The sequence below is a fragment of the Cyrtonyx montezumae genome, unplaced genomic scaffold (genome assembly GCF_038088225.1).
Source record: "Cyrtonyx montezumae isolate F1298 unplaced genomic scaffold, pur_monq_1.0 scaffold_0, whole genome shotgun sequence".
NCBI lineage: Eukaryota > Metazoa > Chordata > Aves > Galliformes > Odontophoridae > Cyrtonyx > Cyrtonyx montezumae.
In genome coordinates, this window is record NW_027071824.1 from 20,885,890 (window position 1) to 20,901,005 (window position 15,116).

Here is a 15,116-nt window from a genome sequence, read left to right on the forward strand (position 1 = left end):
GATGGGAATTCAGCTTCACAGCGTCCATAAATCTTTGAAGTTACAGAAGCTACTAGTATCTTCCACTTGGCACAAGCAAAGTATTCACCTACTGCTTCAGTATTCCTGTTTTCCAAATGGTACACTTAGCAGCAGCACTGCAAGATGCTTTCACTCAGAAAACAGCTGATGAAAATATTTTCTTGTATTTAAATGAGATGAAATTACAACTTTACTTTGTTTCTAAATTATGGCACCCCCCAAACGCTGCCATTAACCCTCTGAGACTGTGCAACACACAGCATCCATTCCCAAATGTTTAACAAGTCAAAAACAAGGAGGTCATGGCTAACTACGTATATAGTCACATACATACATATATGAAACAAAGAAAGGCCTGTGTACAGATTTAACAGGTTCACTCTGAACTTTTTACTTAAATTTCCTAGGAAGACAAGCATCATTTGTTAGTTTCAGTTATCTCACATATTTACAGGGCACACTGCCATTTTTGGACCACCTTTTCTCAATGCTGTATTTTACCACATAGGAAGATTCCCCTATTGCAGGACTACGAATTGCTTCTTTCACTGCCAGTTTGGTTTTTTTCTGGATCAAAAGAACTGCCTTCAAATAACATTTTGTTTCTCATTCCTTCTTTAAGCATTCTTTGCCGAATCCTCTGTTGGGCTAAATTGTACCTGCAGTAAAACCTAGAGAGACAAAAAGAGAATGCTATTCACTGCTTTACGTGTGTGACAGTAAGTATCAAATCAGTGTTATTCAGCCAGCTGAAACAACATTCAACATTAGCAGACTTCATTACGAAATAACGCATAAAGAAAATACTACAGTACCTGCCATTTCTTTAAGGCAAGCACTACTCAGACATTAAGGAGCAGGAAATACAATTCCAATGGAAAATGCTCAGTTTTACAATTTGGACCTTAACCTCATGAACATTTAGCATTCACCTTTATCATCAAGACAGAAGAGAGAAAGAAGAGGACAGTTTGCCAGGAAGGTTATTTTTGGTGTTTCAAAAACAGTGGGTAAGGTCACACTACGACTGCATTGTACAAAGCAACCAACATAGGTCTGCCAAAATTCAAGGAGCATTTTACATACCAGTATCCTAACATTGTGCAAATAAAGCCACCGACTGCAAAGTCACAAGATCTTCTAACTCTACCTGAAACAAACCAACAAAAAAAAAAAGCTCAAAAAAAAATAATCAGAGAAATAACTTAAGTGGCTTCCCATTATTCATATGGACTAACAGAAAATATGAATGACTTTATCTTTACAAATTAGCACACAGGAAGATGCAGAAGGTGTAAGTACTTACTAGTAGCTAAAAAATGTCCAAGACCCACAACTAAAGATCCCACAGATCCATACAGCACCGATTCTCTTGCACATGGGACATTTTTAACATCAAGAAATCCTAGGAGTTTGAAGGACTATAGGAGAAAAAAGAAAAACAAACCAAAACCACAAATTAATATTTTAATAAAAAAATGAGTTCTGTACAAGTCTAGCATGCCAATTTCACAGTAGAACTATCTTAGTAATCAACAATGAACATTGGAGGATTTCTTACTTCCAAGGACCTATTTATATTTGAACAAAATCCATTTATATCTGAGTAAAAGGTGAGCACACAGCTCCATCAAAAACTGTTACGAAAGAGTTAGCAATTTATTTAGGCAACACTATTTTGTATAAGCCTGGTGATCTATCATTCCAACTGAAGATTATAAAGGAACTATTTCATTTCTTCCTTTACATTCCTCCCCAAAAAGGGAGAAAACCCATAGGAACTCAGTTCCTTTATCCAAAACCAACCTACATCATGATAGATAGGTGGGGGTCACAACCAACCAGGTGAGGTTATGCTGTGTCATTTTAGTAACTAAAAAGGCAAAAAGTGAAAGAAATTACTGGAGAAGGTGCAGATACCAGAGAATCTTATACTGAACAAAGAATGAAAACATAATTCCTATCTGAATGCTCTATATAGGCAGAGGCTGTTCACATACATTCCTCTGATGAAATCTTCATGGATTTTTAAATGAGCCTACTGGTAAAAATTATTCAAGCCATACTCTCCTTCCAATTATAATCTACAATGCCTTTTATACATCAATTTTCTATTTAATTTTCAAATGGCAATTACACGTAGCATTCATAAACATAACTGTGAACTGACAAAGCCGTTTTTAATTTCACAGATGCCTACGCTGGCTTCAGTGTAGTTCTACATCTTGTAGCTCAAATACCACTTGTATGTCCCACCTAACAGGCATTCTCACACACGCACACAAGCAGGAATGGCAAACTACCTCTATACATACAGTGTCCAAGCAACATGGTTAGAGCTAAGGTTGTGCACAGAGGTTGTGGATATCCCCACCCTAGAAGCATTCAAGGCCAAGCAGGATGGGGCTGTGAGCAACCCAGTCCAGTGCAATATACAGCAGGGGGATTGCAACTAGATGATCTTAAGGGTCCCTTCCAACCCAAACCGTTCTATGATCCTATTAACTAGGCTCAATTCGCACTTCTTCTTGTTCATTTTCTGGATTTTGAAGCTGGAATGTCACAGGAAGCCGCATGGGAAGGGGCAGCAGCTCTGCCAGCAGGTCACCATCGCTGTGACAGGTGCAGCCGTGCTGACAGGGACGCAGGCACACCAGCAGCTAGATGTGTGCGGGGTGGGCACGGGAATCCCCACCAACAGCTGTACCTGTGTGCTCGGTGGACGACCATCAGCTGCTCAGTGTAATCCCCACGTACAAGTGAGACAGGAAGGATTCGGTCTCAGTCTAATCAGTAATTTCTTCCCTTATGGAAGAGGTGATCGGATACACCGCTGTCGCGCTGCATGAGGCGCCCTTTTAAAATAGGCCTTCACCTGTTGCCCTGTTATAATCGCCTGCTGCGGCTCCAGCACTGCTAACTGCCGGGGACACAACAGCTCCGGCGGCACGGCAGCCTCACCCACAAACACAAGGCACGACGCAAGAGCACGCAGAAAAGTAAACAGCAAGAATAAAATGAAAGAGATAAGAAAACCCCCATGCAGCCCTTCCCAACCTGGTTCCATTCAGCCTCCGCTCGCTTCCTCAGCGCTCAGACCCCGCGCACGCCTCAGCCGACAGCCGCCCGCCATTACCTTCTCTGGCTCAGAGTCGCCCTCGCCCGCCATGCTGCGATAGCGCTGCACCAGCCGCGTACCACCGAGAGCGGTCTGGGGAGGATAGAGCGGGCACGGAGCGAGTGGCCGCTCTAGCCGCCTCGTCCCGCCCCGTCTCTACGGTACCTACGCGGGGGGCGGAGACGGACGAGAGCGCCGGCGCCATTTTAGGTGTAGCGCTGAGATTCCAGCAAAATCCTTTGTTCAGTGAAATGGGTCACGGAGCAGGGGGCGCGCGCGCGTGCTCGCACCTAGAGGGCGGGGGCAAGCGGGCGCGCAGCGGGAAGGGAGCGAGCACGGCGCTGGCGGCCGGCCCGACTTTCCCCGCCGCGCATCTCCGCCCTGCGTGGCTGAGCCCCCGGCGCGTCGTTCTGTCCCGTCCCCACCCCCTGCGGCTGCCGCCGCTTCTTGTCGCTGTCCGGGACGCGCTGTGGCGGCCCCGCGCCACGTCCCTTGTGCCCTCAGCCCTTTATGCGGAGGGAGAGTGACGCGGCCTCCTCGTGCCTCCCCCCCGCTTCTCTGTACCATAAATCCTCGAGTAGAGGCCGCCTGCTGTCCCCGAGCGGAGCGGGGCAGGGCTGAGCAGTGAGGCGATGCGTGGCAGGCGCTCGGGAGCGCCCTGAATGGGGACGAGGTGGCTCGGGCTGCCTCAGAGCCGCGACCACCCCCGTAGGCGGTAGCTGGAGCGGGCAGAGGGCGGGCAGTAGCGTGGTGCTGGAGGGGAAGAGGTATGGAGAAGGACGGGTGAATTGTCCCAATAAATGCTTTTGATTGAAAGAGGCTTCTCTGAGCAGCTTTGCCATCACCTCTCTGCCCTCCGAGTAAACAACTTATTTCCAACATCTGGCCTAAATCTCTCCTCTTTCGAGCCGTTCCCCCATTGTCCTATCACATACTGCCCGAGTAAAAAGTTGATTTATTGTCTCCTATTTATAATCTTAAAGTACCAGGAGGCCACAATGAGGTCTTCCTGGAGCCTTTGCATTTCTTCATACTGAACGAGCCCAGCTCTCTCAGCCTATCTTCATAAGAGCCCCCTGGTCATCTCTGTGGCACTCCTCTGGACCAGCTCCAACAGCTTCAAATCTTAGTCTATCAACGAACAGATACTGATAACAAGTCCCTGCCTTGGTTGAATTTAGGGCTTTTTCTATCTCAGCTATGAAGTAAAGCAAGGATGAGAGATGTGTAATATTGCTCTTTGATTTAAAATACATAGTGTGTGAAATACGTTAGTTTCCTCAGTGGCCTTCAGACCTTTTATAATAATGATTATGGATATATTTTGTTCTCTATGCCAAACAGAGTGGTCTTTTGCACTCAGTGGAATTCAGGTCTATTAGAGCATTATGTTATGTTTTCAGCTGACCCAGCAGAGGCACGTCCCAGAGTATCTGCCCTTGTACCCTGCAAGTGAATCCTACAGGGAGGGGGGTGAAGCAAGAGCATTGCCATACCAGCCTTCTTCCACTGGTGGCATCCATTTCTGGATGCCTAGCACATCATGCATGCGTTTGGAATTGCTGCTTTGGTTTTCTGGTTCTTAAACACATGGCAGATATGGAAAGATACTTTTCCTTAAGGACATTATTATTTGATGGAAACTGCCTATGTGTGCTCAGTTTTATCCGTAATAGCTTGTTGACTAACAGTCACACTTAGAAATGTATACAGCCTTTATTTTCATTAGAGTTTATCAAAAAGTAAGGGTGTGTTTATTCCACCCATATCCTCAGTTTTCGTGAATGTGTTTGTCCTTTAGGAGGAGGACATCATATTATGGGACGCAGGTGCATAGGAGTTAACGTATTTTGATTGTTCTGTGGTGTTAAATATTTGCTGTGATGGTTGTAGAGATACCACCATCCATCATGATATGTCAGATTAACCACCCCTGCCAGGGCAGAGTTGAGGGGGATGTGGAAAAAGTGCACGTGTGCAGGCTACTGCTGCTGCCAAGGCAGTCAGGAACACCATTGAAATTAAATAAGTTACTTTTTTTTTTCCCTTCTTTTTCCTCAGCATTAGAGCTCATGAAAGTTAACCTTCAGCTGCAGGACAGTTTTATTCTGGACTGGCTTTGCTGGTGGTTTCTGTAGGATGACTTTGCCTACGTTATTCCTAGCTACCTGTATGAATTATCTTTTTAGCTACAACTCATAAGAGTTAGGTCGACACACTCCTCTTAATACCAAGGAAACAGGCTTCTATGTCTTTATTGCTTCTGCCGTATCTCTAAATCTGTTTATCTTATTCAAACACCTGATTCAGAAAGAACAAGGAGCGTCTATTAAGAAAAAGGCTTATGTAAAACCTTAATAACTATAATTTCAGTTGAACTGCTGGAGGTAGAGCTGCATTTAGAATTTCCTGACTTCTTAGTAGCAACTGGATTGAAGGATGTATCTGACTGAGAACAGAACTGACATTTTCCTAATTAACCAAGATCTTCTATGTGCTGAAACTATTTCCTATTTTGTCTATAAAACATTCCTTTAATGTATTAGTGGCAAATGGAAAGACACTAAGCTTTCTTATATGCCATTATAATCGACTCCAAGCAGATAATGGTAATATTTATTTTTGGGTTTTGGCCTATTTTTTAAAGCTGCAACTTTCTGAGGAGTAGAACGTGTATTCTGAAAATGAAGTCATTAGGATACATCCATTACTTCTGAAACAAATCTGAGTAATACTAGTGATCATAAGGTTATAAAAACAGGAGTGTGGAAGGGAACCTGAAAGGTTTGCTAGTCCTTTCCCCCCATTGCTACTTTAGCTATACTTTCTCTTGTCTTTCTTGCTTTCCTAAGTGTAGTAGAAATGCTGTCATAGCCTGAACCAGTGATGGAGCACCTGGTGGGAAGGCAGGGCCAACCCAGAGGAGCTCAGGTGCATGCAGTGTACCTGAGTGACTGGAAGGGGTGGAGACAGGATTCACACCTTCCCAGACCTCATTTAAGGGTTGGCAGTGGAGGTGAGGGTATCTCTTGCTGGAGATCCCTGCCTACCTGAGGCTTTCTGAAGGTAAGCATGTTCATTCTTGTATTTCTGTGCCTATAGCTGCTGTGTTTGGATCATTCCCATTTGCCCAAAGGCTTTGCTACCATGCTGTTATTGCAGTAAGTACTTTCAATCTCATTGTAGTATTACACTGTTTTGTTTATTAACTTCCATAGAGACAGATCCTCCCAGCTTTCCTTGGCAGTCAATTTTCTGATTGTAATCAGGTTGAAATTAGATTAGTAATTATTAAGTAGGTACTCTAATGGGTGTTAGGTGACCCATCTTAATTACAAATCAATTTGTGGAAAATGAACTATTATTTTATAAATCTGCCACATTTTGGTAGTATGGCTTTTTGGTGTGTTATTTTTTTTATTTATTTTTTTGTGTACTAAATTTCTACAAGTGAAGTCAGTCTTTTTTTCACTAGAAACTGTATTTTGCTGTTGTTTTAAATCTATGAACTCTATATACTCAGGTCCCACAGCTCAGAGTATTGCTATTTTATTTCTGCCAAAGATTCCCAGAGACACTTCAATTTTATCAAATTAGAGCAGCTGTCCTGAGGTTTCTCTCATGGGCAGAGTGAGGGAAGGGATTATGATGAACTCTCAGCCTTGTGTTTTGTGTCTCTCACGTGAATGTGTCAGGTTTAATCTTTACCAATTTGTCAGGGAATTAAGAAATCGGATCTAATAGGGTATTTCTGTTATAATTGCTGCTTTTGGGTTGTGATTTGTGAAAATTCATAACGAGCTAAAGAGTCAGTAAGAAATTTATTTCTAAGGAGTTGTGTAAAAAAAAAAAAAAAAATACTGTAAAGTTCAGAGGGAAAAATGTCATCTGTTGAAGTCTGCTAAATACTCAAGCACCCTCTAAGGCTTAAGAATTCCTTCATCTGGAGGATGCAAGTGTTGTGATGAAGTATTACCATGTGTTTCTCCTGTCCTTACATTTTTCCCTGTATATCCAGCACTGGCTAAAGTAACTTTTTGCATTACTTACCATTGCTCTTGAGTTTTTGCTGAGATTAAATCTCAGTGAAGGGGAAGGCTGTTCTTCTGCCTTAATATACTAAGGTCTTTGCAAATGCTACATTTTTAACATAGGCAGCACTGAGCTGAAGGACAAGAGAGGAGGGAAGTAGTGTTCAAGAGCTGCTTCAATGCTGTGTTCTGCATGTAGTGTGCTATTAAAGTGGGTGTATGATTACTGTGGTACAGGGGAAGAAGGTGTTTCTAAGGAGCAGAGAATATCAGAGTAGACACTGGACAACTGGGAAAGCTGTCCTGATATGATGTTATATACAAGAAGAGAAATAAATGATGTGTCAGATCTCATTGTACTTTTTTTGTCTTTTAATTGTAGGAGTTTTTTGGTTTTAGAGTAAGTTTCGCTGACTTTTCCCCACTTGCTTTGTGACATATTTCTATATATGATGAATTTTCTGCTGCTTTCTGGGAAGGATCAGAGATTAAAAAATGGTAGTGCTTTTCAGTCCAGTGTTCGTTACTCTTTCTGTTGCCTCATTGTGACCTGTAAGTCTGTTGGTGACTGCCTACCAAGGGCTGTGACCTCCTGTTGCATTTGAATTCTGGGGAATCCTAGCTTCCTAGCATCAGGTGCTGGGCAGAAGTCACTAATGTGTGTGAGTTTACAGAGCACCTGATGTGAGACGGCTGGTGGCAGAAGCTGTTTGTGCTTGGAGGTTTGGGGAATGGTGGGGCAGCTGGAGCTGTCTGGGGTGCTGGGGCTGTGGTTCCCGGGGGCTGGTGGGAGCTGTGTGCGTGTTCTGTTCAGCCGTGCTGCTGGGGAAGCCTTTGGAGTTTCCCTGACTTCAGTGGTGGGTCTGTTCTTACCCGTGCCATTATCATCATCAGTAAGATTGCCAACTGCTCAGTGAATAGAGTGGCAGAGCTATTGGGCATGGGCATTCTATCGTTACTGAGCTGTGCAGAGTACTCTTTTAATTTATGCTGATAGTTTTATTTTTCCAGGATGTTAAACTGATGCCTTCCCAGTACTTCTGCAGGAACAAGAGTGGAAACTAAGCATACACTTCATTACTTTGCTTATAAACTGTTTAAAATTTGTAGAGTTGGAGATACTCAAGAGCCACCTGGACACCTACCTGTGCGACCTGGTGTAGGGAACCTGCTTTGGCAGGGGAGTTGGACTTGATCTCTTGAGGTCCCTTCCAACCCCTGTGATTCCATGATATAACTTTTGGCTAATAGATGATTTTTTTTCTGGACTGCTAAAGCTAAAATAGCCTGACATCAATCAGAGGCAGCTGGTGATGTTATTTTTCCAGTTCTGGAGAAGTTGGTGTTGGCAGAAAGTTGCACAGCTTACTTCATCTAACCCTGTGCTTTAGAGGGGAAAAAGGGACTGTTTCCTTAGATGAGGAGGGGAAGAGAGTTTATTTTTATGAATGGTCCTTCAGGGTGCTCACTTAGCTTTATGACAGTGTAACTCTGAATAACTGTTAGTATCATCTGATTTCCTCTCACCCTTGCTCCTGGGGATGGCATGTATATTCTGGTATTTTATAACTTCCTTTTTACATTTGTTTATCTCCTGTGAGGGTACTTTACATTAGTTGATTGAGGTGATTATTGTGGGACAGCACTTTCTCTTAAATCTCGTTGTTTTTTTTTTCAAAGACTTGTTCATGAGTATTAAAAAAAAACTAATGCTATTCAGAGTTCTGTTTTTTTTTTTTCCAACCTATAACTGGTGAGGATTTGGGAACTGTTTCATGATTTGACTGACATGTAATAGCATAAAGCATGGAATTCTTTTTAGGGACTGTTCTTTTACCACGTCCTGTTAGAACATAAAATTATGCTTATTGTAGATAAAATTTTAGAGACATCTAGTGTGCTCCAAAAATCAGAGTTAATATCTGTACATCCAGCATTGCTGTGAGAAACTGTATCAGAAGCTTTGCTGAGATCTAAAAGGGTTACATCAGCTTTGGTCAAGCAGATGGGTAACTGACATAAAGTTTGTCAGTACAACGCTCTAAACTACCTTGTAAGAACAAATGAAGAATGTTTTTGAAAGCAGAGGTGTCTCCTGCTCTTTCTTTGATAAAAGAAAAACTCAGATGGACACCCAGGAAAAGCTACATGACAGGGAGCTTACTCAGTCCTGCAAATCTTGAGTCCTTGCCAAACAACTTCCTCTCATAAATACAGTTTTCTTTCCATCCTTGGCAATAGTAAATCACTTGGAGAAGTACCTTATTTTGGGTAGCTAAACCAAGGACCCAGTGCAATTGAATTTAGGCAACTGAATTGTGCCCTGACTGTCCACCAGCTTGAATCCAAAGAACCTGGCTAAAGCTCTGTACACTTAGTTGGTGGCTTACACATTGTATATGTATTCTTTTGATGCCATCCTCTGTAGAATGACCACTGTGTTTTTGGTTACTTTACTGATACTCAAAGCCTGCATTTTAAACTGAGCCCTGTGGGGCTTTTTGCTGTCTATCCATACCATACCTTGGCTTCTTCCATGAAGTACCATAGCTGTCTTCCACGGGGCTTTGTTCCTCCTTTGATGGACTGTCAACCACCAAATTCTGCTTAATTAGCATCTGATTGCTTATTTCTTGTTTGGTAAATGTCCTTATGACTTCAGTTATATGACTCTAGTGATTAGTGTTTACGTTCCTGAGGCTTGCATAGCAGTGCTTTAACACTGCACAAGGAGATGAAAGCATCCTACAACAGAGCAGGGATTGCACTCTGAGGATTTCTAGTTTTATCTCCTCAAGATGCATGGAGCTTTGCTATGGGAGTCTCTCCAGAAATGAGGTCAGGACTAATTCACTGTAATTGTTCTGAGTACATTTCACTGAAGAAATGGGGGGAAATGTTCGTTTACAATGTTCTGTAGTTTTCTCTGCACTGGGAACATGGGAACTTCTCAGTAATTGAGCACCTACTAGTGCCATGATCAGCTGTAATATTTGCACAATGAACAAAAATGCTTTGTGTCTGACTTGGCTGTCTTCAGTGTTTCTGTATTCTCGATCACATTTTTGTACGATATTGGTGCTACTTTGACAGAATTCATCAGAACTCATGCTAAAAATGAACTTCACCCTGCTAACTTCTGTTTCCAGATGTTTCTCTCATTTGCCTTATTATCACCCATTAGGAAGGTTGTTATTCCACTGAAGTGATTGCTTGCAGGTGCCAGTGCTGCATGTAGAGCTCAGTTGTCGTGTCTGTGGCTGCTGCTGTGGCAGAGCTGGGCTGTGCACCACAAGTTATGAGCCCCAGCTGTGCTATACCTAAAGTGGGTCCTGCCATTTCTCTACTGAAAATACCTCTATATCTTCATGGGCACTTTCCCAGTGTCTGCAGTGCCAACAAAGGGTTTACCTTAAGCAGTGGCAGCATTGCTGCTGTTTGTATTGATGTGACCTGCACCTGCCAGGAACTAATAGGACATGGAAGTGCACTGGCTCTGCTTTTTCCTCCTTAACTATCAGTGGCAGTGCCACACTTGTTTCTGGGGTTTGGCTCTGGGGCACCTTTGATGTTTGTGAAGGCATTATTACACTGCAGGCAGAACACTCGGAGAAGCCCCTTTCCTTGAAGCAAAGCACTTCTGTGAGTTTTAGTATTATGGGATATTTTTTGTAACAGTATCACACAGCAGGAAACCAGGAAAGGCCTCACCACATGCAGGACAGGAGGTTGATGGTAGGCTGGCTGGTCACCTCAGGGCGATGTGACAGGACAGTTGTGGCCACATGCAGTCTTCTGCTCTCCCCATTGCTCTGTCTTCACATACCCATGCACTGCTTGTTGCTGTGATGCATTCAAAGGCTTCAAAGTATTCCTGTGGCAGCAGCCTGCATGCAGTGCCTCTCCGTTCCTCCCCATCACATCTCCCAGGCTGCTTGCCCTGCAGACAAGGAGGGGTATAACAGGAGGAGATGATGGCTTCATCCCCTTCTACCCCAGCAAAGATGTGTGTGCCACCCATGATCCTGCTTTTAAACTTCTTAACCATTCTTAAGGCTGCTGAAGGGCACAGGAACTTAAAGAGAACATCTGTGGAGGTGAGATTACCGTCCAAGGCCTGGGCATGCTCCCTCAGGGGGAGCTGCCTTGGGTGACCTGCAGGAGCTTGGGTGTGGGGCTGGGCCTTGCTGATTTTTGTGGTTTTTAAATCTAGGAACAAGAATTGGAAGAAATACACAGACTAACATAAAAAGTCAGCCTCTTTTATGGGTGGTCTTATCTTTTGTTAGACCAGTGTCTGGTTTGGTACTGTCAGAGAGCTAGTAGGATAATGAAATAATAGAATAACTTTGCAGCCATTGCAAAGTTGAATTTTGCTAAACACTGTATGAACTTCCACTTACCACAAAGTCCTAAATCATGCCTATGTAACAGTGAGTGGGTGTAGCAGATTCTTTCCTTTGTTTCTGTGCATACAGTTGTTGCAGTTGAGCAGGTTCTCACTTGCTGCAGCCTGGGACCTTGCTACTCTGCTGTCATTGCTGTGCTTTCCATTGTATTACAGTGGGTAGAGCAGCATGCAACCTGTTTCCTCCTGATCCACATTCAGTGTTTTTAACTGCACTTTCCATGTCTCTTAAATGTATCATTAATTTTTACATTTGGACTAGGTACATTATCATCAGCTCTTGCTAGTCCTTGCTATTCAAATGATGCTGCTGAATTAACTTGTAGGAAGCTAACACTTGACCACAACATGATGAGCTGCTGATTCTAACACAGGGCTAGGATAAGAAGTTTAAGCTGCAGAGTCTCTTTTTGGGGAAAAGAGAGAAACATTGCTACACTCTTGGAAGTCCTTGCTTTCAGGATACTATTACTGTAGTAATGAATGAGTTGAAGTACAGAAGAAAAATAAACTCAGCTGCAGCTATTTAAACACTCAGCATCTCCTTCCAGGCAAACAACAAGAAGCTATTGTGTGCCTGTGCTAGTAAAGCTGGGAGGAGGCAGTGTTTTTCACAGGCAAATTAGGAATGGGAAAAGCAGAACAAAACCCACAAGCTCCAGAAGCCCAGGCAGGAAACACAAGTCATTTTCTGTTCGAGATGATCCAGAAGCCCAGGCAGGAAACACAAGTCATTTTCTGTTCGAGATGATTTGTGTTGTCATTAGGTGGCTTTAATTGGGCTTTATTCTTCTTCTGGGAGGAAAGCCCTGTTTTGTTTGAGCAAACACTAAGGACCATTAAGACCTGGGAAACAGGAGGGAAGCAGCCTAACCCACATTCACTGTCACACTCCAGTGAAGCACTTATTGGGAACGGTCTCCCTCTCCTGGCCCTCCCTGCTGGTGGTTGATCACGTTTAGCTGTAGCCTTGTAAGCCTGGTCCACGGCCCAGCTCAGCAGGGCGGTGCCCCACACACATCATTTACCCTATACATACCTTTCACGTACTCAATGCCTTCTTAAAGCGTGTAAGTACTGCTGGCCATTGCATGCTGTGTTGGCCTGTTACTAACAGCTGAGCCCTTTGGGGCACTACCTAGTGCTTCTTTAGCTAAATTTAGCCTGCTGCAAAGCCCGGACTATGGGTCTGGGCTTCAGAGCACATCCACAGGGCTTGTAATACCTGCAGTGTAACCTAAGTGTACTCTAAGTGGCTGTGCACTCCCATGGTCTGTGGCTGGCACGCAGCATATAAAAGCTTCCAGATGCTAGCCTGTTTAAAAACTAACAGCTTTTAATTTTGCTTCAAGCCAAACTGCCCAAATCAGAACATACAGCCCATATACAGCTTAAGTAACTATAGCAGAACTACCCACCTTTCATGTGAGGCATCACTGGAAAGGTCAGGTCACACAGCACTGATAAAAGCAGGCCCTGGGTACCAGGAGAGTAAGAAAAACACAGCCAGCTGTCTTTTTTATAAAAGTATTTTTAATAAACGGATGGATTTAAGATGCTAGACAACTTGTTGCCATGTAGGTAACAAAAGTCAAAATTCTTTGAATTTTATACAAATACTATGTAGTACAGTAAACTTGAATACAAGTTTACAAAACAAAAATGCATCAGTGAATATTCAGCTTGTAACCAACTTCCAACAGTGAAAATTACCATGTATCAATAGTGATCAGAATTGCATTGCAAATTTTAGAAGTAATGCAAGTATATTTTTACCAAGCCACTCTGAAGTTTCTGGTGCACGCTGACAGTACATTGGATTTTTTTGGCTTGCTGAACAGAAAATGGCATTTAAATAAAAATGACAGAGTTAAGGAATACGCTACGTATCAAAAGCATTACCTGACAGAAAACTAAATGAGGATGAGAAAGTAAACAGAGCAGAACCCTGAAGTAGCGAATTATTTTTCTACCCGTTTTGATGGAAAAGACTCCACAGGCATCCAGCTTTCTCACAGCATTTTGGGGCGTTCTAGTCCTAGCACAGTGTGGGCATTAGTAGACCGAAGTAATCCCTGCTCGGCAGCAATGCTGGTGAAAGGTAACTTGCTCTATTGCTAACGGATCGGAGTGAGCGCTGGCAGGAGGCCAAGGTCACAGCACATGACTGAAGTTACAGTACTGCTTGCTTTGATGCAATACCCAACAGCCTTCAGGGTTCGGGTGTCAGTTTCCTCACAGGACTTACGAATGGGTGTACATAAACAAAAAGTGGAGCCTAAGACAGTATTTTTCATCTGTACAGCTACCCATAAAATGAATGTTTTTGTTACAAACTTTCCAGTCTGCTTTATAAAAAATATTCTTAGTTTTACTTCTAAATAAAAACTGTGCTGTGATCTGTCACTTTCTTGCATTGTACATACTGTAGTTGTGTTAATGAAGATGTAGAGGTTTGTGACCTAGAGCTCTGGATATATTAGAAGCCTAAAAAGCTGGTTTTGGTACATAAGAGTTAGGTAGCAATGAAAATTAATTCTATTTATTTTTCCTAAAACCTAGGAAGAGCTACAGTACATTGCTAGATCAGTGGCCTCAACCCTGAGCTGAAATAAAGGACCTGCCTTGGCCAAGAGAGTCACATTACTACTACAGCAGCACAGGAGAGACAAAATGACCTACATCTGTCACCTTAGCTGTGAGTAGTGCGATATTTCGTTCTGTAATGCTTGAGAGTTGACTGAAGACCACCATGTTCATTTTCACAACAGGAAAAAAATAAACCAAAAAAAACCCACCTCAAATTCAGAGATTCAAGTTGAAAACAAAACAAGTCACTACATCCAACCAAAAAGACCAAAGAAATACCGTGGTAAACTTGTCAGTCTTAAGCGCTTCCCACGTGGTAGAAGAGATTATTAAAACACGTACCAAAGCACAGATAACAAGACTTCTACAACTATCCCACTCTCCTGAAAGAAGAGCAGCTCTTGGTTTTTCCCCAGTATTGAATATTAGCTTATCTTTCTGTCACTATGATGCATCACAGAAGATCAGTGAAAGCTTCAAGACTGTCTTCCAAAGGGTTCAGCCCAACTGCCAGAAGAAGAACTTCTTGCTCTTTCCTAACGTTAACTGAGTCGGACATCATACAGATTCTTACTAGAACATCACCTACTGCAGCTTCCTGAAAGGTTCATGGCACTGACTACCCATGGCCTGGAGAATACGCAGTGTTAAGCGTTCTTGCCTCCTAGGAGGATCTTACTCCCCTTTTGAATAACAGAAACAGTATACAGTCAGTATTTTGCTTAATGAAACAATTAAACTGAGCAACAGATCAAAAATAAAACTTGAAAAAATCATTTATGTTTCTAGTAACGCACACTTCTTGAAGAGCTGATCAGATTACAGATGTTTTGTTACAGTTTAAGGCAGCAAGTCTTACAACATACACAAGCTCACCTCCCTTGTATTTGTGCTACTGTATCCTTATGTGCACAACAGAACCTCACTAATTCATACTAATGACTGGAAG

At 42.9% G+C, this 15,116-nt stretch overlaps 1 protein-coding gene across 1 annotated transcript; it reads right to left on the bottom strand.

The window, feature by feature from the left end:
* Nucleotides 1-434: 434 nt before the first annotated feature.
* LOC136044359 (cytochrome c oxidase assembly protein COX20, mitochondrial) lies at nt 435-3,293 on the bottom strand. The gene is made up of 4 exons (XM_065729639.1): nt 3,158-3,293; nt 1,328-1,442; nt 1,108-1,171; nt 435-692 (listed from the first exon to the last, which is right to left on the bottom strand). Exons 1-4 carry the CDS (start codon nt 3,188-3,190, stop codon nt 551-553), a joined length of 354 nt encoding a protein of 117 aa, XP_065585711.1. The 5' UTR covers nt 3,191-3,293; the 3' UTR covers nt 435-550.
* Between the last annotated feature and the right edge of the window lie 11,823 nt (nt 3,294-15,116).

Excerpts from the sequence above, each read along its gene's own strand:
- LOC136044359 (XM_065729639.1), bottom strand. The coding sequence starts at position 3,190 with ATGGCGGGCGAGGGCGACTCTGAGCCAGAGAAG. Across the intron at positions 1,172-1,327 it reads TGGACATTTTTTAGCTACTA|GTAGAGTTAGAAGATCTTGT; the intron begins GTAAGTACTTAC and ends GGTTTGTTTCAG. Across the intron at positions 693-1,107 it reads TGCACAATGTTAGGATACTG|GTTTTACTGCAGGTACAATT; the intron begins GTATGTAAAATG and ends TTGTCTCTCTAG.